The sequence below is a fragment of the Cnephaeus nilssonii genome (genome assembly GCF_951640355.1).
Source record: "Cnephaeus nilssonii genome assembly, chromosome: 2".
Classification (NCBI taxonomy): domain Eukaryota; kingdom Metazoa; phylum Chordata; class Mammalia; order Chiroptera; family Vespertilionidae; genus Cnephaeus; species Cnephaeus nilssonii.
The window spans coordinates 27,840,740-27,868,353 of NC_137073.1; the positions used below are offsets into that span (position 1 = coordinate 27,840,740).

At 44.7% G+C, this 27,614-nt stretch overlaps 1 protein-coding gene across 3 annotated transcripts; it reads right to left on the minus strand.

Moving 5' to 3' along the window:
- Window positions 1–2,089: 2,089 nt before the first annotated feature.
- COQ7 (coenzyme Q7, hydroxylase) lies at window positions 2,090–27,614 on the minus strand. 3 transcript variants are annotated; one of them, XM_079783343.1, is made up of 7 exons: window positions 27,467–27,614; window positions 23,565–23,743; window positions 20,486–20,600; window positions 19,641–19,780; window positions 18,618–18,686; window positions 17,955–18,033; window positions 2,090–3,184 (listed from the first exon to the last, which is right to left on the minus strand). In XM_079783343.1, the coding sequence occupies exons 1-6, from the start codon at window positions 27,537–27,539 to the stop codon at window positions 17,956–17,958; spliced, it is 654 nt and encodes a 217-aa protein (XP_079639469.1). In that variant the 5' UTR covers window positions 27,540–27,614; the 3' UTR covers window positions 2,090–3,184; window position 17,955. The 3 variants fall into 3 exon arrangements, with proteins under 3 accessions (XP_079639469.1, XP_079639467.1, XP_079639468.1); XM_079783341.1 differs by having other exon boundaries at window positions 2,090–3,221; XM_079783342.1 differs by lacking the exon at window positions 2,090–3,184 and adding an exon at window positions 9,513–15,444.

Below are 27,614 nucleotides of genomic sequence, written 5' to 3' on the forward strand. Positions count from 1 at the left end.
TGAAGGGAATTTTTCATAATGCCCAATTTACAGTGGAGTCTCCTCTTACAGGGTAGGGACACTTCAAAGTTAGCATGTAGCAAAATAAAATTGCATTTAGTTCAAATTGCCCTTGTCAGATTGGCATAGGAGTTAGGATTACACATTTGTCAAAACATTTAATGGTCCACTTCCAACTTACACATTTCACTGTATCTAAATTTTATCTCAAAAAATACCACAAACACATATTGGATTCTACTGAGTAAAATGCATGCAGAAGTATTTAGGGGTGAAGTGAACTGGTCTCAGCAATTGCCTTTGAAATATATAAGAAAATCAGAGGAACTGACAGGTGGAGAGAGGGATGGATAAGTGGATAGACATATGATACAGCCAGTGAAGTTAAACGTTAATGGTAGAATCTCAGTGGTTGATGTATGGATATTCTCTGTACAGGTCTTTTGATTTCCCTGTTTGCTTGAAAAAATATCTATACTAATAAAATCTATACTAATAAAAAGGTAATATGCTAATTAGACCAGGAGACCTTCTGGATGTTCTTCCGGACAAAGCCATGGTGGTGGGGCTGAGGCAGAGGCAGTTTGGGGCGAGCAGGCTGGCAGGGGGGTAAGTGGGGGCAAACAGGTCGGCAGGGGAGGGCAGGTGGGGGTGATCAGGCCAGAAGGGGGGGCAGTTGGGATTGATCAGGCCGGCAGGCAGAGTGGTTAGGGGCTATCAGGCAGGCAGGCAGGTGAGTGGTTAGGAGCCAGCGGTCCCAGATTGTGAGAGGGATGTCCGACTGCCAGTTTAGGCCCGATTCCACAGGGGTCCCAGATTGGAGAGGGTGCAGGCCGGGCTGAGGGACACCCCCACACACACCCGTGCATGAATTTCATGCACCGGGCCACTAGTTTTAATATAATATTGAGAGGGAAAAAAGCAAACATTTAAAATCTGTTAGGATGTTGCTAGTTTGGAAACTGATATCCTGTCTCTCATTGGCCATCACAGTCAGATTTTTTTCCAGCATCAAAACCAAAGTTTCATCAGTTGAGTACCCAATGAAGGAACTGGTTTGAGTTCATGGGCCAAGTTATGTGAATTAATATGTATCTTTAAGCACTCAGCATGGTGAATGAGCCATTGTAAGACATGGACAAGGGGAGACGAGATCAGCTCTTTAAGTACAGTCAGTATTGACCATACTATTTAAAGCGTTCTCTCCCACACCCGAAGCATTTTTGTTTATGTAGCTAAGCCACAACAATTTAAATTTGCAAATGATTTGGTTCTAATACAGTCATTTAAAAAATCAATCCAGAGTACGCCCTTCCACTCTGTTGAAGGTTAAAATAACCATTTTCTGCCCTGGCCAGTTTGGCTTAATGAATAGAGCATCAGCCTGAGGGTCCTGGGTTCCATTCTAGACAAGAGCACATATCTAGGTTGCAGGCTCGATCCCCGGCCCAATCAGGGCATGTGTGAGAGGCAAGCAATCGATGTGTCTCTCTTACATTGATGTTTCTCTCAGTCTTCCTTCCTCCCCTCCACTCTTGTTAAAAATTAATGGAAAAATATCCTAGCGTGAGGATTAACAAAAACAAACAAACAAGCCATTTTCTTCTAAGGAAAAATTGATAATAATAACTATCATGGGAAGTTGGTTTCTCTCCTTCGGTCCTAACAGCAAAATGAAAAGTTGGCAATCCTAGGTCAATAAATCACTTCATCCGCCACTTGCATGTGGGCAGGGCTCTGCCTGCCTGCTTTGTGGCCCCTTATCTCACCAGTGCTTGGCACAAGTGTCACTCCATAAATAAATATTTGTTGAATTCATTTTACCGGCCTGTGAAATCGAAAGGGTTGGGGAGAAAAAAAGCCTGCACCTAGATGCAAGAAGTCATTACTAAACCTATGGACCAATAGACAGATGGGCCTGCAGTAGGGCCTGGCCCTACACAGACATCCTGTGATCATCTAAGGACACAGTTGTCAAGGCATTCCAACCAGCAAGAACAGAAAGAACCACAGCCTGTCCAGGATCCTCCCAGTGTAACTCATACTCCACACCTTTCACTTGGGACAACTTTCTCTCAAGGAGGGAAAATGTTACTCTTTTATGTGCCTCAAAAGCCCAGAGGATCCTTGTGTTTTGACACCAAAAAAAGGATCACTTGGGATTTGCATCTCTTTTGGAAGAGGAGGCACAGCAGAGAGGAACCCCAGGACCACCACTGGGGACCATATTTCCCTGCACTCTGGGAATTCTGCCACTTACTCATGAGACCTGGCTTCTCGGCACCTGGGTGCATCTACAAACCCACAACTGTTCCTGCGCCCCTGCTGTGTGTCAAGCACTGTACTTTCCATATGTGTAATCACTAATGCTCATAGCCAACTTGTATGTAACAGGTGGGTATTAATGTCATCTCCTACTTTACAGATGAGGAAACTAAAATTCAAAGGGATTACAAAACATGTACAAGACCATCCAGCCAAGAGCAGATAAAACCAACAATTAAACTCAATTCCATTGGACTTCCACCCCAATGCCCTTACCATGACAGCTCCTTGAATTGAATGTCAAAGAGGCAGTGTTGTCCTTAGGCCTATGCTGCAAATGAGAACTAGAATTGAGGCCATTAAAGCAAGCTCCCTAGATTACCAGTATGGGTTAGATCATTCTAGTAGCTATCCCTTGTTTCTGTTTTCTTGGTATCCACCTGGTGGTAACAGCTTGATTTTTCTTGGCATCTTCCCCTCCCTCAGCTCTGTTTGTTTGATTTGGATGTCACTGGTCACAACCCCCAGCTCGAGGAACAGACACATGACCTAGGCCAGTCGGTTGAGAGTACAGTATTCCCTTGCTCACTATGTGATTCAGAGTGAAAAGGTGACCCAAGTTGATCCATAAGTTTTAGTTAGCTTTTGCTACATAACAAACATCCCAAACCTTAAAGGCTTAAATAACAAACATTTATTATTTTTCACAATTCTGTGGGTAGGCAGGGTGGTTCTTCTGCTCTAGGCCAGCTCAGTTGATTGCAGTGGTCTCTTGGTGGCTTGCCTCGAGCTGAATGGTCTAGGATGGCCTTCTCAGTGTCCAGTGGTTGGTAGACTGGTTTGTCTAAGGACATGTGAAACAGCATGCTTCTGATCCGTGTAATTTTTCATCCTCTGGTAGGCTATTCCAGGCTTGTTGCTGTGGGAGCAGCATTCAAAGAAATCCAGAGCAAAGACTGAAAAGCAGATTGAGACTTAGGCTTGGAACTCATACACTGTCACTTTTACTATATTCCATTGGTCAACACAAGTATAAGATCATCCAGCAATAAATGGTGCAATAAATTCCACCTCTTGGTGAAAGAAGCTGCAAAGAATTTGAGGCCATTTGCAATTTACTCTAGAGTCCATTTTCACTGGGAAATTGAGAAAGAGAAGTCCTTTTTCTATCAGAGTTGCTGATCCATTAGGCTGTAAGCCCCGAGATGCTGGCAGGCAGCTTTGCCAGCACAGGGGAAAGGCTTGTTGGAGAGGAAAGGACTACCAAGACTAGAGATAGAAACTGCTGCTGGTTTCATTTGAGCTCCACTCATGCCTATATTTAGGTTGGTTTGAGTCTCTCCTCTGAGATTGGAAGTGAGAGAAAAGAGGGTTTCTTTCCTTCTGAATACCTCCCTCAGACTCCCAAAGCATCTCATAGCCCACTTCTTAAACTGTGGCAACAGCTGTCCTCCATAATTGAATGCTGTCATTCTCAGTCACTGTGAGATGCTATAACAGAGCATCATAGACTGGGTGACTTATAAACAACAAAAATTTCTCTCTCACAGTTCTGGAAACTGGAAAATGCCAGGTCAAGACACCAGCAGATTCAGTGTCTGGTGAGAGCCCACTTCCTGGTTCAGAGACAGCTGTCTTTTCACTGTGTCCTCACATGGCAGAGGGGCAAGGGAGCTCTCTGGGGTCCCTTTTATAAGGACACATTCCATATGTGAGGGCCCACCCTCATGCCTTAATCACCTCTCAAAGGCCCCATCTCCTAATACCATCACCTTGAGTTTGAATTTCAACATATAAATTTGGCGGTACACAGACATTCAGCTTTGAATTCCACTTGAGCTCATGGCCTAACTTTTGGTATCCTTCTACTGAAATAAATTATTTCCATGGAGATGGGAGGGACAGGCTGGTAAGGAAGACAGATGTGGTGAGTTTCACAGAAGAGTTTGCTTTGATTTCAACAGAGACAGGGTAAGTCTGCAGGGATTTTTCAGGAAAGATGTCAGGAATATGGTAACATACTAATTTAATGACGAGCAGGCACCTGGAAAGGGTGCCTGGTTTTGGACACTGGTCACTTTTTGGTGGTATCTGAATCTATCCATAGCATCCAAATCTCTACCATTTATGGTTTTCCTGTTAGGGTCAAATAGAGAAGCCATCCTTTCTAGTTTATGTGAATTCAATCCTAGTATGTGGCAGGAAGAGGTAGGAACAAAAATGGAGAGAGAGAGAGAGAGAGAGAGACAGAGAGAGACAGAGAGAGAGAGAGAGAATGAATCACCATGTAAACATTGTGGGGGACCTACCCATCTACCTACTGTTTTTGTCTATGAGCACACCTTTTGGTGGGCATAATATAGAAACTGTGTATCTACTCTTGTTCCCTCACTCCATCCCAGTTCCCACCTGCTGGGTGCAAGTAGTATTTAAAGATTGCTATTTCCCTTCAACATGGTCCTAAGAAACACCTTCCTATAGTGCTCAACTAGAGAAACACAGTGATGGGTTCCAGCCCTGGAAAAAAATCTACTAGGTATAGGGAGTTTCTGGGAGACAGCACAATGCTGTGTTGTCTAGGGAGTTTAAGAAATGGTTTCACCTGGAGAGTATCATGCTACATGAAATAAGTCAGTCAGAAAAAGACAAGTATCACATGATCTCACTCATATGTGGAATCTAATTAACAAAATAAACTGATGAACAGAGTGGCTCCAGAGACATGGAAGCATGAAACAGAGTGAAGAATCTCGGAGTGGGGGGTAGTTGGTGGGTGGGAGGGGATGAACCAAAGACCTTTATGCATATATGCATAACCAGTGGAGGCAGACAATGGAGTGGCGAGGGCCTGGGGTGGGGGTGAGCCGGGGTGGGCTAGAGGGGTCGATGGGGAGGGGAACGACACACATATGTAATACTTTCAACAATAAAGGTTTTAAAAATAAATAAATAAAAAGAAAAAAATTATTTCATAGAAGGGAGTCTTTGTCAATGCGTGCCTTCCATCCTTACCGACTTTGGAACCTCCCCTATCTCATTTCCACACTGGAAAAGATGGGGAACAGGAACAAGTCACCCACATTCTCTGAAGCCTGCCACTCTCATCCTTTGTAATGTCTTTGTCAATTGCAGCTTTGAAGACTTTCACTGGAGGATGTGACACCCTACATTGGACAGCTTGAGCCCATCACTAATGCAGATGTGATTTCTAAGACTCCAAAAGCCAGCACTGCCAGTAAACTCAGACTCCTCGCCCTGAAGCTCCTGAGTAGTCTTCCCAAACTGCCTCCCTGCTCCTATCCTGATGGCTCCAGAGGGCAGCGTGAAAGGATGCCCCTCTGCTGACTGCCACACTGCCGGGTTCTCCAGCCACATCAGGCTGCCCAGAACCTAAGCAGCATCTGGCCATCAGCTTGACAGGATGCTGAATTGCCTGTGTGTACCTTTCACTGGGACACGGGAGCCCTTCACTTTTCCCTTTGTTAAAGGCACACTGGGAAGAAAGACGTGACTTTTTATAGCCTCTCCAAAGGTCAGGCTTCCTCCTGTGGCTGGAAGTGGCCCTTGACACACTGTGTGTATAAAAGGGATAGATTGTCAGCCTTACCTTTACGTCAGGGCTGTGCTGAGCTCATAATTTACCTCCCTTTTCTTCCACAAAGCCACCGGGGCTCAATTTGATGTGTTTTATTTCTGACCCTGCATGAGGGATCTACCACAAACACCCCATCCTGCAGGAGGCCTTGAACAATGCTCATTTCCTTCTTCACCTGCGATAACCAACCTGGACTATCCGGAATGAAGCAGGTGTTTGATTTGCATGAGTAAAAATACAAGACTCAAACTAGGCACAGCTTGCTGTAACCACAGGGAGGGACCAAGAGCCAGGCATCCATATATGTTCAGAGCTATTTTAATAGGACAATCCTCATCCTCATCCCACGGTGTGGCTTTTGTTCACCTGAAAGGTACCTGTGTGGATTACCGATAATTCACTCAACATTCATTGGTTCAACTCATACTTACTGAACACCTACTCTGTGCCATACTGTTCTAGGTGCTTGGAATATACTCAGTGAACAAGATCTCAGCCCGCACTGAGCTGGCATTGAAAGCCTTGTCCATTATAGTGGGGCCATAGAATTTATTGCCCAAACTCAGACACTCTTTTTTTTTTTTTTAAATATATGTTATTGATTTTTTACAGAGAGGGAGAGGGATAGAGAGTTAGAAACATCAATGAGAGAGAAACATCGATCAGCTGCCTCTTGCACACCCCCTACTGGGGATGTGCCCGCAACCAAGGTATATGCCCTTGACCGGAATCGAACCTGGGACCCTTCAGTCCGCAGGCTGACGCTCTATCCACTGAGCCAAACCGGTTTCGGCCAAACTCAGACACTCTTGAGAAGGAAACTGATTGCTGAGGATTATTAAGCCGGACAACAAGCACAGACCAGAACCATCCTGGGCAAACCACAGGGGAGGTGTGCAGCAGCCCAAGGCTTTGCTGGTAGTGGACACTGCTCAGTAATCAGGTGCTTCTAGAGCAGAAAGAGCAATGTGCTTTGAAGGTAAGCAGTGCTGGGTTTGAGTCTCAGCTCAGAGACTTACTGAGTGTCATCAACTACTCATCCCTTCTCTGATGAAGTTCAAGTTTCCTAGTAGTATGGATTACGTGAAGTAACACGAGGAAAGACCTAGCCCACACATGGCACTTAACGCCATAGACAGGTTCAGTGACTTTAAGCAAAGTGACATATAATGAAACCAATTTTACTATAGGCTAATTGATATAAACAAGAGTTAAGCTCCTACAGCATCTTATCAATGTTATAACGAAATGATGTTGAACAAAATGATGCCATTCAAGGACCTGCTGTAGAGGTTTAACAACCATTGGTTTCTCATCGCTCAACTCAATGCCAACACCCTGACCCCCCCCCCCCCCAAACACACACATTTTACTAGATTTGGAAGCTACAAAAGTCATTTTGCGCATGTTGAACTATAGTGTATTTTCAGAATGGCTGCTGGAGTTCCGGCCTTGATATCCATATCGCAGGCTGCATGGAACAGTTGGGGGAAGGCAAGAAAAGCAGCTTCCAGTTGTCTGACCCTTCCCTGAAAATCCCACCTAAGAGCTTCTGTTTATGTATCACTGACCCAAACACAGTCCCATGGGCACCTGCAGCTGCAGTGTGGAGAGAGAAGTCTGAGGGCCTCCCCTGGGCTCTCATGGAAATGGATGGATAAGCACCATGTCCCATGTGACTCCAAGGAGGTGGGAGTGGTCCAAGCTGTCCCTTCTTGCTGTGGCTTTCTTAAGGTTCCCTTCCCTCAGATGGGGATAAAGTATGGAGATAAAGTCAGGAGGCCAGACTCTCAGCCTTAGCCGTCACCGTGGGTATCTTTTTCTCCCTATCTGGAGATGCCCTCTCCCCCTCCCATCTTTCCTCTACTTTAGTCCGTTTTAACTAATGGCATTTCATAAAAAAACTTCAGATAATTTTTCTTCAGACACCATCTCTTCCCCTAATAAACACTTAACATTGTTAGCAGCACACTTCCTTATCACCTTAAGTAATAGTGAATGGGAAATATACTTTATGCCTATATACTTTAACCAATACCCGTGACTTTCCATTTCCTAATTTCACATACAGTAACTCTTCAAACAGCTCAAAGAGGTTCCTGGCTCCTCCTGAATCCTAGTGAAATTAGTACAAAATGTTGTGGACCTAAAAGGATGGGGGATGGCGATTCCAATGAAAGCCCTCTCTACCTGCCAAGGAAATGGATTTGAGAACAGTTTGAGGAGGAAAAATTATAGATTTTAAGATTAATTCGATGTGGATGGTGAGGCTGAAGAGAGTCAGAAGGCTGGATTTTGGCCTCTAGTTTACACAGCTGGGTATATCTTTTAATCCCCAGTGGCTGGCCCTTTATCTGGCATAAGGCAGATGCTAAATAAATTTTGTGAATGGAAAACACACACACACACACACACACACACACACACACACAACCTTTCAAAACTAGTCACTTCCCTTGACATGATTTCCTTATTTCTCCTATATTTTTATTATTTTCCTATTCATCCTAAAACTTGCCACTGACTCATGTTTCCTTTAGGTCCTGTATTAGTCAGGATTCTCGAGAAAAACAGAACCAATGGGGGTTGGGGGTGGTGTACATAAAAGGAATTGGCTCACGTGATTACAGAGGCTGACAAGTCTCAAGATAATCCGTCAGCAAGCTGGAGACTCAGCAGAGCAGATGGGTGGTGGAGTTCCAATCTGAAAGCCGGTGACTCCAGACCCAAGAAGAGCCAATGTTTCAGCTAAAGCCTGAAGGCAGAAAAGGACCAAGGTCCCAGCTCTGCAGCCAGGCAGGAGGAATTCCCTTTATTTTCAGGAAGGTCAGCCCTTTTATTCTATGTGACCTTCAACTGATTAGATGAGGCCCACGCACATTAGGGAGGGCAATCTGCTTACTCAGTCTACTAATTCAACTGTTAATCCCAACCAAAAACACCCCCACAGAAACACCCAAAACAATGTCTGAAAAATGTTTGGTATCCATATCGTCAAGTGGACACAGAAAACTGACCATCGCTAGCTAATTTTATGAATGCACCTGATTGATTAGCCAACAAGTCCTGCTCTTCTTCTGGAGAGGTGTTTTCTATGCAGTCAGGGTCTTGGCAGAAATGAGAGGCACTCAAATGGGAGCACTGAGTGGAGTTTATGGATAAGACTTGTTCAGAAAGGTGAGGGCAGGATGAAGGGAACTTAAACTTGAGGGGTGGTGAAGCCTCCAAGGTCCTGAGACAGTTGGAAGCTTTTATGACTTCCGGGTCTGATGGGGCAGACAGAGGGAATGTGCCAGCCATGTTCAAAGCACTTGACTCATATTACCTTTAAAAATATGCTTTTTTTATTGACCTTAGAGAGAGAGAGAAACATTGATCAGCTGCCTCCTGCACATCCCCTACTGGGGAATGAGCCACAATCCAGGCATGTGCCTTGACTAGGAATGGAACTGGGACTTCTCTATGCATGGGATGACACTCAACCAACTGAGCCATACCGGCCAATGCTACACATATTACCTTTAAAAAAAGTTTTGAGACACTAGAGGCCCAGTGCACGAAATTTGTGCACGGGGAGTGGGGGGTGTCCCTCAGCCCAGTCTGCACCCTCTCCAATCTGGGACCCCTCAGGGGATGTCCAACTGCCTCTTGCAATCCAGGACCGCTGGCTCCTAACCGCTCGCCTGCCTGCCTGATTGCCCCTAACCCCTCTGCCTGCCTGCCTGATCGCCCCTAACCACCTCTGTATGCCTGCTTGATTGCCCCTAACTGCTCCCCTACTGGCCTGATGACCCCAACCGCCTCTGCCTCACCCTGCACCCGGGACCCAGGATTCCCTCCTCCGGCCAGTTGCAGGCACCCGGGACCAGGGCTTCCCTCCCTCTGGCCAGCCGCAGGTACCCAGGACCCAGGCTGGCCACAGCCGTAGGGGACCATGGGAGGGCGGCTTTGCCTGGGCCGCAGCTGCAGGCGCCTGGGACCACAGGGCGGGCGGCTTGTCCCTCTCCCGGGCCGCAGCTTGGCTGGCCCCCATTCCTCTCTCCCCAGTGTTGAGTGTCTGAGCTGCTATGGTGTGATGGCATGAGGACGTCATGACCATTTGCATATTAGCTCATTATATAGGATAACTCACATACCAGACAAGTCACTGATTTAAGGTGTACACTTCAATGGCTTTTAGTATATGCACAGCGTCCTGTAACCATCACCACAGTCAAATTTAGAACATTATCCTGAAAAGAAACCCTGAACTCCTTAGCTATCACCCTCCAACACCCCCAATTCCCTCCCGGCCCTAGGTAACCTACTTTCTGTCTCTATGGATTTACCTGTTCTGGACATTTCATGTAAGTGGAATCATATAATACGTGGTCCTTTGTGACTGGCTTCTTCCACTTAGCATACTTTTTCAGGTTCATCCATGACAACCCAGGAGCAACCATTTCACAAGTGGATGAATTAAGGCACTGAAAGGTTAGGTAACACCTGGTAAGTGGTAGAGCAAGAATTCACACCCAGGTGTTTTAGATCATTATGCTAGGCTGCCTCTCTGTCACAAGAGTCCTCACCCACCATCAAGGGGAGCACTATAGTAATGTCCCCCCTGACCGCATCCTCCCCGACCCAGTCCATCCTGAACCCACTGCCCCATTTATATCCACTCAAGTTCTGTCTCCACCATGACTTCCTGGGCTCAGGGGACATCAGACCTTTTTACCTTCCCAATGTCTGTTCTCCCTTCTCCTGGTGAGGGGACTCTGGCTTCCTTTGTGGGAACCTTCCCTACCCAACTCTAGGCCATGTGGCTTGAGTGGAGTTGTTCCCACTCCACCAGGTTCAGGAGCAACCATATGACCAGGCCTGGCCAATGACAGCATCACAATTCCCCAGGCCACAGTGATTGGTTGAGGGAGAGAAATGTGACCTGATTGGAGAAAAATGAGACTGGGGTGGGGGAGGGGCATTGTTGTGGGTTCTGGGAAAGCAAAGTTTTCTCTCGCTTCTGTAGAAGCTAGAGGAAGAGACCCTCTTTATGTGGCTGGAGGAGTATTAAGAGGTGATGAAGGAGCTGCAGCAATTCTGCTGCCATATATGACGAGGGCCACTGGGAGCCATTGTGAGCCCAATTTCAACACTATGAAAAGCAGAAAGAGGAGAAAGAGAAGCCAAGTGTTTGGTTTGAGCTCCTGGGTCAAGCCATACCTGAAGAAAATGACCTCTGAATTTTTCATTCTTCTTATTAGAAGAAATGTGAAATGTTTTGTGACTTTTCTAAATTATATGAGAGAATTTCATGTTCTAAAAATTTTTTTCTTATACAGCACTTAGAATATGGTCCCTTGAAGCAGTCAAATAAATAACTGAGATAATTAATCTTTTAATGCCCATGCTGTCTTAAACACATACAAAGAGCATCAGCAAGTGAGTGCAACAGGTGGCATCTCCATGCAATTTTTTGTTTCAATAAAGCCGCTTGGAAGCTAGGCATGGAAAATACCACACAAAGGCTACCACCACCACCACCCCCCCCCCCCGCCCCCCCGTGGAACAGGGCATTGCTGTCACCATTGTTTACACCTGAAGAAGACAACTTGACCTGGAACATATTTCCAGCTGTCACGGCACCAAGTGGACTGGAGAAAATCGGAACAGCAAGTCACATCTTAGTGGAAAAGTGGGACAGAATGTAAATCTTGAATCAGCCCTCAGGGAAAATCATCAATTTGGGGGCACATTTAAAATAAAGCCCTTGTGGAATTAAACCACCGATTCTTAACCAGGGTGCACGTCAAGTCCTCGTGTGAGCTTTTAAACTCTATCCATCCCTGAGGCCAGCTCTGCAGCACCTGCTTCAGTAGGACTGGGGGAAGCAGGAGCATCAGGCAATTTTTTTAGTCTCAAGAGTTTAGTTTGATTTGCATGCCTAATTAAGAATTCCAAAATTAAACATTAGGAAATTCTGTATAACTGGAAATATAATTGAGATTTTTTAAAAAGGAACAAAAAGTATCATGAAGAGAAATTCTCAAAAAACACACACACAGCAGCTATAAATAAAAAGCATTCTGAGGGAGGAGTTGAGACACAGTGGCAGGTGAAATGTTTGTCAGGCTTCGGCTGGGTATGGAGTACAGATGGACAAGAGGACTGAAGGGCACCCAGAAGTCTGAGCCTCCTTCCCCACATCATACTCTGATCCAGAAGTTTCTAGGTGAGCTCATATTGAGATCAGGTGATTGTCATTACTTGTTTCAATTAATTTTGTTCCATTCCATGAGCCCATGTGATTTGTTTTTAGCTTAGACTCATTTATCGAATGTTGGCTGAGGGCCTGCTAAGCTCCAGGAACTGGCCACAGCCCTTGCCTTTGAGAAGCTTGCTGCCAGGCTGGAGAAATGGTAGGAAAGCAGGTAACAACCACACAATTATAGAATGCAATACCAACACAGGAAGCTAGAATATGCAGAGATAGGAGAGAGAGTACGGGAGGATTTCACCTAAGACAGTGGTTGGCAAACTCATTAGTCAACAGAGCCAAATATCAACAGTACAAGGATAGAAATTTCTTTTGAGAGCAAAATTTTTTAAACTTAAACTTCTTCTAACGCTACTTCTTCAAAATAGACTCGCCCAGGCCGTGGTATTTTGTGGAAGAGCCACACTCACGGGGCCAAAGAGCCACATGTGGCTCGCGAGCCGCAGTTTGCCGACCACGGACCTAAGCGATAGGGGGTTTGAAAGGGCAAACAGCCTTAATCAATAGAAGGGCAGAGCATGCAGATTGCAGGAAGGTGGGGGTGAGCAAAGTGGGTCCAGGGAGCAGTGCCAACTAATGAATACTCATTCAGTGCAGCCCCTTGCACACTACGTGGTGCTTAATGCGGGTTTCTCCACATGTGGTACCCTCCAGGCAGAGACTAATCGACCTCCCCTGCGTTTTCCTCTCTCCCTTTTCTGAAAAGGAAAATGCCTCCTCCCTGACAAGGACTTTCGAGTTAGTTGCCCAGCACAGAGTAGAAGAGCCAGCTGAGCAAGTCCTCTGTATCTTGCAATGTGCAAATGTGACAGTCCACTCTCATCTAATGGCAAAAATCAGGAGGTGGGATTATTGGGGCCAGAATATCTCCAGGGATTATCCCTTTGACATTCTGGAAACGACAGAGCTGTTAGGGGCCGCTGGACTCGGAAATCAGGGACAAGGGCGCCCTCTGGTGGCCACAGGCGGGCGCTGGGAAGCCCTAGACCTTCCTTGCCCTTGGCGTGCCCAGCAGCAGATCTTTCTTCTTGAACAAGATCAAAGGGCCCCCCCTGTTCAGTCACAGTCCTGCAGGGCTGCCATTTCAGGAGGCAGGAGTGGAAGGAAGTACACCCCAAAGGCAAGAGGGGCCTTTTAAACATTTGAAAACATATTCAATAGAAAAGTGCTTTGTGCTCTGGCAGAGCCAAAAAAGGTGGTTTTGAGGAAAGGTTTCTTTTGTTCCCCTCCTGTTGGGAAAGGTCATGTTTTCTTCTCCACAAATCACTCAGATCCCAGGGTCTTAAGGAGGACCTTTAGGAGTCTGGGTGGGGGTCCAGAGATTTTATCATATTCTCAAGGAGGTGTGGGATCTCCAAAAGGATTAAGAACTCGGAGGGGTCCCTCCTCCTGAAATTTCATAGAAGCTATGTTCAAATGTGGTCCCCTTGAAGCATTAGAGGTCCCCAAAGTCTGTTTTTAATAACCATGAGGTCCACCGATAGGGTAAGAGAGGGAACAGGAAGAGGCCGGATAGCTTCCTGGTTAAGTGCAAGTTCTTCAGCACCTAGCAGACTCTGTAAATAGGGGGACCAGGAGAGTGCATGTCCCATAGGGTGGTCCTGAGAGTTCAGGGGTAAAGCAGTTAAAATAATACATAGTCTGAGCAGGTAAGGAGCTGGCACGAAGCCGCAGTGGCTCAGCTGTAAAAGGGAAGAAAAGTACTGCAACCAATTAAAAGAATGAGGTAGATCTATACATATTGACTTGGAAAGATGGCCAAGTAGGTCACTGAATGAAAAAGGCAAATTGCAGATCTAGATGCACAGTATCACTCCATTTGAGGAACAATACAAACCAAACATGTACATGTATGGATAAAAGGTCGTGTTGGGGTTTTTTGGTCTGGAAAGGCACACAATGAATTATCAATAGCGGTTACTTCCAGGGAATAAGTTTGGAAGGGTTGCTTTCTTTTTTAGTTATACATAGTTTATACTGTTTGATTTTGAGGCAAACATTACTTTTGGAAGGGAAAAAAGAAAGAAAAAAAATGTGCTGTCCTATGTGGCAGATTGCTAATAGTTAACTACAAAGTAAGGCAAGCGGTCAGTTTCCTGCCAACAAGCAATCTACATGGAGATTTACCTGTCACTGCACATATGGAGTATTTTACCATGTGCACACATGCATTATTACAAAAACAGTTTTAATCTTTTAAAACAGGGCAATTTAGCCCTGGTCCGGTAGCTCAGGTTAGAATGTCGTCCCCATACACCAAGGTTGTGGGCTCGATCTCTGGTCAGGGCACATACAAAGAACCAACCAATGAATGAATAAATAAGTGAAAAACAAATTGATGTTTCTCCCTCCCTTCCTCTCTAAAATCAATAATAAAAAAATTTAAAAAAACAGAGGCAATTTAACTTTGTATTTAGTCTAAGAAAGATTTACTGAGCATCAGACACTGTGCTGTTCTGAAGACATGGAAAGGACTAAGACAGTCTCTGCCTTCCAGTTCATGGTCTAGTTCAGTGCTTCTCAAACTTTATTGTGCTTCCAAATCACCTGCAAATGTTACATATTGGTTATCTATTGTTTAGCAAATCTGCCCAGAACTCTGTAGCTGAAAACAAACAGTTATTATCTAACATGGTTGCTGAGTCAGGAATTCAAAACTGACTTAACTGGTGATTCTGGCTCTGGGTCTCTCATGAGGTTGCAGTCAAGATATTGGTTGTAGTCATCTGAAGGCTTGACTGGGGCTGATGGGTTCACTACCAAGATATTGCACAAATACGGCTGTAGGCAGAGGGCCTCAGTTCTTAGACATGTGACCCTCTCCGCAGAGTAACTGCCTGAGTGTCCTCATCACATGGCCTCTGGTTTCCCCCAGAGTGAGTGATCCTGGAGAGAAAAGTAGACGCTGCAGTGTCTTTTATGACCTACCAGCCCTGAAGTCATACTTCATCATTTCCACTATATTCTGTTTGCTAGAAACAAGTCACTAAGGACAGCCCATCTCAAGGCAAGGGGAATTAGGTTCTGCTGAGCAGAGGAGTATCGAGGAATTTGTAAACATACTTTAAAACCACCACTGGGTTTGGAGTGCATGTTATTAAATGCATATTCTGATTGAGTAGGTCTGGGGAGGAGCCCACAGTTCTGCATGCTCACAGTTGATAGCACTGCTGTTGGTCTTGGACCACACTTTGAGTTGAGAGGGAATCACATATGCAAAGAATGATAGCTCAGATCACGTCTTTGGAACAATACTGCTTGCAAGAATAACATCCTTTGTCATGCTGGCATCCTTTGGATGATGTCCAATTTTAAAATCACATTTCCCCTGAAAGGTCAGAGCAGTAAAGTAAGGGAAAGACAAGATTACCTTGTTAATACATGAGGACAAGCTGTAATGAAATAAAAAACAACCAAAGGGAGATCCATAAAATCTCTCTGGTCTTGTTTTGGAAGCTCTCAAGCATAAAACATCAGCCATCAATTCTGAAGGGGATGCTAAACAAACAGCAACAAATCTGGGCTTTTAATAAGGATTGTGCAAAGTGCCTTCATATGCCTAAGATTCCTGACTGCAATACTTACAAAATTAGCTTTGACATGAGGGCAACAAATACTACCAGCATTTCAAAGATCAAAGAACAAATACCACCAGCAGCGAGATCCAAAGGAGAGGGGGAACAGCCTAGGAGGCCATTTTCATAGCAGTTTTGCAACTGCTTAAGATCTTTTTTTTTTTAAATATATTTTTATTGAATTCAGAGAGGAAGGGAGAGGCAGATGGAAACATCAATGATGAGAGAATGATCCATAGCTGCCTGCAACCTGACTGAGCTTAATCACTGAGCAACAGTGGTCGGGCCTTAATAACATCTTGACCTTTCCCTCACCTTCTCCTTTCCCCTCTTTTCCTTTTCCTTCTCCTTCATTCCTTTCTGTCTTCCTTCCTTTAAATGGGCACCTACAATGTATTAGGGACTGGAAAAGGTTATTTGCCCTCAAGAAGCTCTTTGTCTTATACAGGAAAGACATAGAATGAACATTTATAAAACAATGTAGGCATGGAGCAGTCACTGTGTAGAAACCTGGCTTTTCAGTTGTTAAACAACCACACTAAACTACACTGCAGGTGTCTGTTGGTAACCCAGCACTGAAGGGTTGGGGATCTAAATTATCTTTGACCTTTCTCTCCCATGTTTAACTTATTACAATTATCATCAGAAGACTGATTTACTTATCACATAAATTAAACTCACTTTTGCTTTAGGAAAAGAGAAGTTGACTAAACCAAACTATCCCAGTGTCCACTATTCTTCAAAACTGGACCCCTGGGAGGCAAGTAATGCCCCATCAGGCAGTGCTGATTAAACCCAGAAAGGCAAAAAGCTTAATGCTGTAATTCTTCACCACAAGAAGCTTAAGCAGGCGCCCTCAAACTACGGCCCACGGGCCACATGCGGGTGGTTTTTGCCGTTTTGTTTTTTTACTTCAAAATAAGATATGTGCAGTGTGCATAGGAATTTGTTCATAGTTTTTTTTAAACTATAGTCCGGCCCTCCAACGGTCTGAGGGACAGTGAACTGGCCCCCTGTTTAAAAAGTTTGAGGACCCCTGAGCTTAAGAGTCTAGGCCAGGAGTCCCTAGTCCTGACTCACATTAGAATCACCTAAAAGCTTTGGAAACCATTCTGATCCTGGGCCCCTCTATAATCTTGAATTTTTGGTTTACCATCTGGAAAAAGCTCCTCAGGACATTATAATTGCATCTAGAGAGGAGAATCATTAATCTAGGTTTTTCAAAAATTACTTAAAAATGTGCAAATCACAAAAGACACAGTATGAAAAGTTTAGTCCGTTTTGGTCCATTTTTTGGTAACAGCCCTAAAGAAAATTATTATAACACAAATTCGCAAATAATCCACAATTTAGTATATTCTCCAGTAGAAGTAACCCGCCTTCAATCCACAATTCAAAATAGAAACAATGAGTCTTCCACTTACCTGATGAACTTGACAGTCTTGCTTTGTGTCAAACTTAACCCTTGTGTTTTCAATTTCCTTTTGTTACCAATAAACTCCAATTTTTCCTTTAGATTACTGTTACTTTCTTAATGATTTATTCTTGATGTTTTAGGGAAAAATTAGCTATTGACCAAACATTGACCAGCTTTGTTTGCTGAAATGTGAATGCACCTGAACTGTCAGCCTTACGGCATACACAAAAATCACCACTGGAGTTTTATTAAAAAACAAACCTCTTGCAGTTTAATAAAACTCACATAACAATATTGTAACTGCAAAACTAGCATAAACTGGCCTTGTTCTGTTCCTAATGAAATACTAACTTGTTTTTCAGAGTTAGCAGAATAAGACTGCAGACCATGTACTGGAATAGTAGGACAACACACTAGAGAAAAAATTTACCCTAAAATAACTTTTCAAAGTCACACTGGGTCAAAATCCACTGTGGACTACAAACCCCTACCTCCAAATTCAAACATTCAATTCATGAAAAGCTGTGATTCCCAAGCACCTGCATACTAGGCTCTTATTATGTTAAATCAATTAACTCTATAAATATGCAAAAATTCCCCTGCTCCTTCCTTTAACTGTAGCCCAAAACCCTCATCAGGGAGACAGATTTGAGCTTCGCCTCCAGTCTCATTGCCAGTGGACCTCACAATTAAAGCCTTTTCTTTTCTCAAAAGATGACATCATAGTATTGGCTCCCATGCATGTGGGACAGTAAGCTCAGTAACAATAACTGTACATTTCCTTTTCTGCCAACATCACTTGTTAAATTACTACCATCTTTTATAGACTGGGAAAAGTGGACATACCTTAAAATCTTTCTGATAAATATATCGCTGCACTGCATCCAGCCTGGATAACCTTCTTCAAAACGGCATATGCTGGAGCCTGTTAAAGACAATAAGCAAACAAAAGAAACACATTCTATGTTCACTTTTTTAAAATATATATTTTTTAATCGATTTCAGAGAGGAAGTGCCTCCTGCACGCCCCACACTGGGGACTGAGTCCACAACCCAGGCATGTGCCCTGACCGGGAATCGAACTGTGACCTCCTGGTTTACAGGTCGATGTTCAACCACTGAGCCACGCCGGCCGGGCTATGTTCACTTTTACTTGTGAGATCTGCCTGGCAGGACTGAGACTTCTCTGGATAAGAAAGAAGGTCTAAGATATAATCCGTTTAATTGGGGGGGGTGAACTAGTCAAAAGATTAGAATGCCTCTGCTACTGCCAAAGCACTGTCATCTGGTTTCTCACTGCAAAGGGAAAAGGAGCTGCCAGGGAAAATAAGGAGGAAGCAAGAAGTTTCCCAATTGGGAGCTTGCTCTTTGTCAAAGCAGTGCATTGGTTTTCTTTCTGAAACAGTCACTTTGAAATCTATTTTTGTGGGAACAGACACCTTCCCACCCCTCAGCCTTCCAAATAAGGTAACCAAAGCACCACAAGCAACAGTAAAGGTAGGTCCTCACCAGTTCTGCATCATGTTCAAGGCCTATGTCATGGTGCTCAAGCTCTTCATCCCTAAATTTCTTTATCACCTGGTTAAATAAAAAGAAATAGAAGCAAGTCAGCATTCCAACTCTCCGGGTGAGACTAAAAACTCCTATTATTATCTAAGATAGGGGTAGGTAAACTTATCCTATAAAGAGACAGAAGCAATACTTTAAGCTTTGTATGGGCCCTACCATATCTATTCAACTCTGCCATTGTTGAGGGGACAGCATCCATGGACATTTGAACAAGTGGGTATAGCTGTGTTCCAAAAAAACTTTATTTACAGAAACAGGTGGTCAGTCACAGACCATAGTTTACCAACCCGATTTAGGCTTTGCAAAAAGCCAGGCCTGCCCTAGTTGGTTTGGCTCAGTGGATAGAGTGTTGGCCCGTGGACTGAAGGGTCCCAGGTTCGATTCCGGTCAAGGGTACATGCCTGGGTTGCAGGCTCAATCCCCAGTAGGGGGCATGCAGGAGGCAGCTGATCAATGATTCTCTCTCATCATTGATGTTTCTCTCTCCCTCTCTGAAATCAATAAAAATATTTTTAAAAAATAAAATAAATTTAAAAAGCCAGACCTGTATCTGCTCCCTTACATGCTGTGGGAAATTATCTGAGAGTATCTTTTATTTTTTTGTAAAAATTTTAAAGAATTGATTATTTATTTGTTTTTTACAATCTGAGGGTATCTTTTAGGTCATTTAATCTGAAGGGTTTGTGCTAACAGCATTTGCTCAGGACCTACCAATAATCCAGAAATGGAGAGAATACAGGTCCGGGCTCAGAAGACACGGGGTTCTGATGTCTGCCCAAGCATGTGACCAGGGCACACAGCTTCAGCTCTCAGTACCTTAGTTTGCTTGCCTTTAAAGTGAGGTGCTGACCTAGATTTCTAAGGTCCCACAATTTCCTAATATTCTTTTTTTTTTCTTCTTACTAAATTGCATGTCTGCCCCTTTCCCCCTTTAGCAGCCCCTTTCAGAGTGGAGTCAAATACCTGAAGAAGCTCCTCATATTTTTCAGGATCCTCCTCCATCAATGTCCTGATCTGGTTGTTGTAGTGATGTGCTATGGACTCTTCCACGGCCACAGTGCAGGCCATCGCTCCTTCCCTCCCAAGCAGGGCAGTTCCTGCGCCTGGAATTGTCAAATCCAGAGCAGTAAAGGATGGGACTGACACCCCTGTTAAAGGAGAGCACTACAAACTTTGGGGCTGGATAATCAATCCCTTGTTGTGAGGGCTGTCCCATGCATCGTAGTATGTTTAGCACCATCCCTGGCCTCTACCCACAAGATGCTGATAGCATTCCCAGATATGACACCCAAAATGTCTTTAGATATTGCCAAGTATCCTCAAGAGCAATTTGACCCCATTGAAAACCACTGTTTTAGGTGGTGTACCAGGTCACAGTGTTAAACCTTGACTAATGCAATAAGAAGGCTATTCTCTTTTCAATGATCTCCCTAACCAATTATGGCAAGGAGAAAGTCATCATGTGGGGTATGTCTTTGATTCTCCTATACCATTTACTTTTCTCCCTTTTTAAGAGTGAACAACTTTGTCAGGAAACATTATCTGGCTACAATTGAATTAGTCTAGCTTTGTTTTCCCCCATGTTGTATCTATTTTTACTGTATCTTTTATTTATAAAACTACTGATTTTAAGATTTTATCTTAAATAAATTTAAGCAAAAAAAAAAAGTCAGCCAATTTAACTTTAGAAAAAAATTAAGTAAAAAAAGGCCGTAGAAGGACACAGCAAGAATTCTCAAGTGGCACTTAAAGGATATGCTCATCCCAGACCTTCCAGCTCCCATAAGCTCTTCTGGATAGACACGCACCTAGCGCAAACCCCACCACGTTCCAAAAGGGCATCAGAATCGTCGGCCGGACCCTGAATGCAACCATCAGTTCACTGAACTTTTTCAAGTGGTCCTTTTCTTGATCCCACATTTTCTGTAAGAAACATAACAATAAAAACATGTAGGCATTCCATACAGGCCACCGCTGTATCCCAAGGAAGCTACATGTCCTATCCATGATTCTGGCAGAAGCCCTCAGACCCACAAAGTGCCTATTAAAGGATGAGGAGCCATACTCATAAGAAATGAGATGTTTAGCTCATTTAAAATTAGGAGGGCAGAATATTAGGTATCATAATTTCCTTCCAGATTGCTAGCATAAAAGTATCACGTACATCAGAGAAGGGTGGATGATAATAACAGCTAACAACCAACACTTCCTAACTGCCAGGCAAAGTCAAATAGTTTAATGTAGGCAACTCATTTAAGCTGCACAACTGCTTTGTGAAGGACAAACCATTATTATTCCCATTATACAGATGAGGAAAGTGAGGCACAGAGAAGTTAAGTAACTTGCCTGAGGATTCAGAAAAGGCAATTTAAATTATGCTGAGTGTCTGTTACATGCCAGACATGGTATCAAGCTGCTCTATACCAGCCATTTATTCCTCACCAAAACCCAATGAGGTAGGTGTTACCAGCCCATTTTGCAGATATGGAAATGAAGATCTATAGGCTATGTGACTTCCCCAAGGTCACACAGTAGCGGGTGGGAGAGAGCTGAAATGTGAAGCTGGGTCTGTGTGAGTACAAAGCCGAGGTCTTTCCTTCTGCTTCTCAGTATAAAATATCTCCGCAGCTCTCCAACGGGGGCAGGAGTGCAATCTCTCAGCAACTGGTACTTTTACCTAAAGCTGTTTCTCAACCACTTTTTCTTTTCTTTTTTTAAAAAATATTTTTTTTATTGATTTCAGAGAGGAAGAGATAGAAACATCCAATGATGAGAGAGAATCATTGATCAGCTGCCTCCTGCATGCCCCCTACTAGGGATTGAGCCCGCAACCTGGGCATGTGCCCTTGACTGGAATCAAACCCGAGACCCCCTTGCCCTGACCGGCTTGGCTCAGTGGATAGAACGTCGGCCTGCAGACTGAAGGGTCCCAGGTTCGATTCCGGTCAAGGGCATGTACCTTGGTTGCGGGCACATCCCCAATAGAGGGAGGCAGCTGATGGATGTTTCTCTTTCATTGATGTTTCTAACTCTCTCTCCCTTCCTCTCTGTAAAAAATCAATAAAATATATTTAAAAAAAAAAACCCGAGACCCTTCAGTCTGCAGACCGATGCTCTATCCATTGAACCAAACAGGCTAGGGCTCGACCCCTTTTTCATTATCACCCACCCCCACTATAAAAATTAACTACTACAGATATACCATATTATCTATTTACTAGAGGCCCGGTGCACGAAATTCATGCAGGGGGGGTGGGGGTGGGGAGAGGGGTTTCCCTCAGCCCAGCCTGCACCCTCTCCAATGTGGGACCCCTTGAGGGATCCCATCGGGATCGGGCCTAAACGGGCAGTCGGACATTCCTCTCACAATCCAGGACTGCTGGCTCCCAACTGCTCACCTGCCTGCCTTCCTGATTGCCCCTAACCACTTCTGCCTGCCAGCCTGATCACCCCCTAACCACTTCTTCCTGCCAGCCTGATTGATGCCTAACTGCTCCCCTGCCAGCCTGTTTGCCCCTAACTGCCCTCCACTGCAGGCCTGGTCCCCTCCAACTGCTCTCCCCTGCAGGCCTGGGTCCCTCCCAACTGCCCTTCCCTGCAGGCCTGGTCGCCCCCAACTTCCCTCCTCTGCCGGCCTGGTCACCCCTAACTGCCCTCCCCTGCAGGCTTGATCACCCCCAACTGCCCTCCCTTGCAGGCCTGGTCCCTCCCAACTGCCCTCCCCTGCTGGCCATCTTGTGTCCACATGGGGGCAGCCATCTTGTGTGTTGGAGTGATGGTCAATCTGCATATTACTCTTTTATTAGACAGGATAGAGGCCTGGTGCATGGGTAGGGGCCGGCTGGTTTGCCCTGAAGGGTGTCCCGGATCAGGGTAGGGGTTCCCTTGGGGCGTGGGGCGGCCTGGACAATGGGCCTGTGGTGGTTTGCAGGCCAGCCACGCCCCCTGGCAACCCAAGTGGAGGCCCTGGTATCTGGGGTTTATTTATCTTCTACAATTGAAACTTTGTAGCCTGGAGCGTAGCCAAGCCTTCTGCTTGCTCCGTGGTGGCAGCCATTTCTGTTGGGTTTTATGTATCTTCTATAACTGAAACTTTGTAGCCTTAAGCGGAGGCCTGGGCTGGCCAGGGTGTGCGGAAAGCTTGGCTTCCTCCATTGCCGGGGGCAACCCTAGCCTCCTGCTCTTTCTAGCTCGGTGGCTGCCGCCATTTCTGTTTGGATTTATGTATCTTTTATCATTGAAACTTTGTAGCCTTGAGTGGAGGCCTAGGCCGGCAAGGGCAGGCGGAAAGCTTGGCTTCCTCCATTGCTGGGGAAACCCAAGCCTCCCTCTTGCTCTCTGTGGCCGTAGCCATCTTGGTTGGGTTTATTTGCATATTTGCTCCTGATTGGCTAGTGGGTGTGGCTGGTGGGCGTGGCTTGAGGGTGTAGTGGAGTGATGGTTAATTTGCATATTACTCTTTTATTAGATAGTATGTACTAAGCTAGAGGCCTGGTGCACGGATTCATCCATGGCGTGTCTGGTCCGTCTCCCCCAGTCCCGATCGGCTAGACCCCAGCAGCAAGCTAACCTACCAGTCAGAGCGTCTGCCCCCTGGTGGTCAGTGCACATCATAGCGACTGGTCAAACAGTTGAACAAAACGGTCAGACACTTAGCAATATTAGGCTTTTATTATATAGGATGTCCATCTGTGCTCTATACATAGAAAGAATAATATTCTTTCCACTCTTCTCTCCCCAATATCCAATTTTTACTCATTTGGGGACAAAGAGTATGCCCCCTAAGAATACATGACCTATTATGACTCATTACTTGAAGGCCTTTGGGTCCCCACCCAGTAAGCCCTGTTCAGTAGACCAGGCTGAGAGACATAAAGCAGCGCCTACCTGAATGACTGGCCCGACACTTGTGCGACCCAGGACGGCCATCTGCCCTGCATAGATGCGGTTTGCTCCATATTCACCTGCATGATCCACACGGATAATTCGATCCACAGCTGCCCGATTGATATTGTCTAAAGTCATTCTTGAGCTGCAAAATCTGACACTGATTCTTCTTCCATAAGCTGCAATGCAAGTGTTTATTCTTCATTACTCTCAAGTAAAACTGAGATGTTTCTTTTTACAGACAGAAGGAAGCGGTACCTTAGAACAAAGGTAACAAATGAGTTCCCCTTAGTTGACATGCCCTTAAGTGTATTGTTTATCCTGTAGTATTGGTTTTTAAAAGAAGTGACTGTTACCTACACTTAAATCAAAAGACTTCAGCTAAACACCTGAATTTCTGGTTTAAGTGTATGAAGATATGGAAATACTGAGTCTAACTTCTCTTAAGGCAGTTAATATGGCAGCTGGCTCTAGATAGGCATGGTTCTCTAGTTCAGTGGTCACTGACCGGTGGTCCGCGGACCACTGGTGGTCCGTGAGGTCCGAAAGGTTGGCGACCACCACTCTAGTTCACTCACCCCAACCCTGGCTACACAGAACCTTCTAGGGAGCTTTCAAAACCATGAATGCTCCTCCCCAATTGACTTCTGGAAGGGGACACTGATATTTTAAAAAAGCTCTGTATACGAATCTTCTCTGCAGCTAAGGTTGAGAACCATAGATTTAAATTCTCTTAAAATGCCCATATCCATGAGCATCTGATTTTGAGAAATAAGCTTTAGAACTTAGGTTTCATCTCATTATGGTACAGATCCAATTCAACTGAATTATTCTTGCCTTCAAAATGTAAATTCTTCAGGACAGATTAGATATTGTCTTTAAAAATGTGCTAATAGTGACACCTGGATTTGTATTCTGAGCCTCATATGGCGGCATCTCAAAAGTTTTTTCCCCTGAGAGAAGCGTTTTGTAATGTGTTTAGGTATGTAAGTTGTCTTCAGTCCATTTTGCAGATATGGAAATGGAGACCCAGAGAAAATATTTAGTTTGTAAAGTGAACTTTAACCTGCATTGGTATCACCTTGAGATGTGTTCCAAGCCTTATGTATGACAACCATGTCTTTGTCTTTAACAGATATTTTTCATTTAGTCTAACTTCAACACCCAGAAAATATGTGGAAATTTCCATTTGGGGTACATCTGTAGTTTTTTCATTAAAAAGCCTGAGTGCTTCGGACATAAGGTGATGGGGTAGGCCTGGTGGGATTTAGGGTCAACTATTCTGCATTTGAACTTTTTGGCCAGGTGGTTTAAAATGCCTCACTAAACACAAGAGAGTGGGTGGGCATGGAGGACTGAAGCATGGTGACCCAGCTTTGGTCTACTCCACTGCACAACCTGCTCCACCTCAATGAGTATATTTGACTCAAGAAACTAGACTCCAGTTCCTGCACTCCAAATTCTGCCAAGTATAATGTACTACTCAGTTCTGTGCCTTCTGACAATGGGTCAATGTTAACTGTGGCCATATTTTTATGTGGAGAACAATTTGAGACATTTGATAAAGTCAAGGTAGCCTCTTGCAAGTGTCTGCCTCCTAGTCCAAAGACTGGTGCTCTCATCAATCTGACCTTCTTATAGAAAGACTAGAGGCGTGATGCACGAAATTCGTGCAAGGGGCTCAGCCCTCGCAGCCCCAGCTGCCTCACAGCCCCACGGTCCTGCCCACTGGTCCTTCCGGAAGGTCATTCTGCTGTCAGGTCTAATTAGCATATTAGCTCTTTATTATACAGGATGGGGCAAAAAATTGATCCAGGAATTGACACTGAAAATGATGAGCTGGCTCTACTTCTCAAATTAATCTTGTTTGCTTGTTCTTTCTTTTGTTACTCCCCACCCCCCACACCAAAACATGTCAATGGGAAAGAACTTTACAGACAACTCATTAAAAAAAAAACACCACACTTTTTAAAAAGTACATAGGATGAATTCCAACACACAGCTGACTTTTTCTGGGTAGGATTATATTTAGATTAAAAACATACTAGATTGTTCCCTAGGCCTGTACCACCTTTCCAGATTCAGACACCTAATAAATGATCTGGGGTGAGAGGTAACGTGGAGAATTGAGTATCATAACATTTGCCATTTCTATCTTTTCACAATCTCTGCAAGGTGTCTTTAATAAGCATGACGGGACCTTAGAAAAGGCACAGAGCTAGGGCCATAAAATATGTGTTTTGTCTCCAACACTAACTTTGGATAAATCAGAATTGCCATTTCTTACATACAAATTGGTAATAATCAGGTTATTTTCCTTTTAAGGGAAACATACAATAACAAAACCTTTCTTACTAAGCTACCATGAAAATAAAATGAGATATAGGAAGCAAGGTAACTTTATGAATGAAAAAAGATTCTTATTCTGTTATGCCCATTGGCTCAACAAAGAAGCGTTACAATTCATGTTCAACAATCCTATGAGTTTGCCTGTATTGTCACACACTTTAAAAAAATAAACCTGAGGGCCAGTGGTAGAAGCTCTCAAATGCATCATTTTTATATTTGTGTTTTCTAAAGTGTGAAACATATAGCAATAATGTTACCCAGAAGATTTTAAGTGGTAGATGGGAAGATCTTACATGGCTTATGATCGTACATTAAATATTGACCATGTGGTAAGTTATTATTCTCTTTTAAATTCTCTTCCAGTCCTTTTGATTTAATCAAGGACAATGGTCTGTTTATAGCTGACAAATCCTAACACTTGGTAATCTCCCTTTTAAAACAAATTTTTAAATCCTCACTTGGGGATATTTTTTCATTGATTTTTAGAGAGTTGAAAAGACAGAGAAATATCGCTGTGAGAGAAACACATCGATTGATTGCCTCATGCAACCGAGGTACATGTCCTTGACCAGAATTGAACCCAGGACCCTTTGGTCTGCAAGCCGATGCTCTACCCACTGAGCAAAACTGGCTAAGGCTAATCTCCCTATTTTACCAGGAGAAAAAGATGGTCTTGGGCCACAGTATCTAATACATTTAACAACTTTTTGGTTTCAGTGTATTGATTACTTGATTTGGGGCAGGCAATTTGGGTCTTCTGTTTATCATAAGGATTTAGTTTCCCTGAAATTATTTAATTTAAAAATGGAATACGTTTATAAAATATATTAAATAATCCAAAGTACAAGTGGTATTGCTATTAGGCAAAATCCTGAAGGTGGTACACGAACAACGTCACTTGCAGAAAGCGACCTCACAATTTTCTGAGGCAGCTCAGGTGAACCAAGAAAAGGAGAAGCCAGGACCCAAACCCAAGTCTCCCTACTCCAAATTCGATGCTCCTTCAACTACCCTGGTGCTCCTCAAACTTTCTAATGTGCACAGTCCATTCCAAGAGCTTGTTAAATACTACAGACCGGTAAAGCACCCAGTAGGTCAGTGGAGGGGCCTGAGAATCTGCATTTCTAACAAGCTCGGGGGTGGGGATGGGGGAAGCAGATGCCGGTCGCGTGACTACACTCTGCCTGACAAGGCCCTGAGCGAAGGCAACGAGGGCACCCATGGGGCACTGAACTTTCAAAACCCGCAACTGTCCTCAGCCGGGAACCCCGACACCTGCAGTGACGGGGCACAGGTGTGCAGTTCCCCAACGCGCCAACCCTTAGAGGCCGCCCCAGAGAGTCCTCGCGGAAAACCATGCCCGCATTCCTGCGGCGCACAACAGGGCCCCCTAGCCGTCAGCACCCCGTGTTTCAGGTCTCGCAGTCGCGCTCCGTCGCAGTTCTGTGACGTTACTGTAAACACCTCCCCCGTGACCTCGCCGGTCCAAACCCCAGGCGAAAATTCCCGGGCGTCCCGCCCAGCGCGGGGCCGCGGCCGCGCTCCCACTTTACCTGAGAGGGGTCGCGGGGCACCGAAGCACAGCCGCCACAGGGAGCCAGACGCCATCAGCGGGGTGCAGCTCATAGTCGGCGACAACAAAGCAACTACTCCCTTGGGCGAAGCGGGCCAAACGTGCCCTAGGCGCAGACTGATGACGCA

Coding starts and splice junctions, on each gene's coding strand:
- COQ7 (XM_079783343.1), bottom strand. CDS start 27,539: ATGAGCTGCACCCCGCTGATGGCGTCTGGCTCCCTGTGGCGGCTGTGC. Junction 23,744..27,466: donor TGCCCCGCGACCCCTCTCAG/GTAAAGTGGGAG, acceptor CTTGCATTGCAG/CTTATGGAAGAAGAATCAGT. Junction 20,601..23,564: donor GTGTCGGGCCAGTCATTCAG/GTAGGCGCTGCT, acceptor TGTTTCTTACAG/AAAATGTGGGATCAAGAAAA.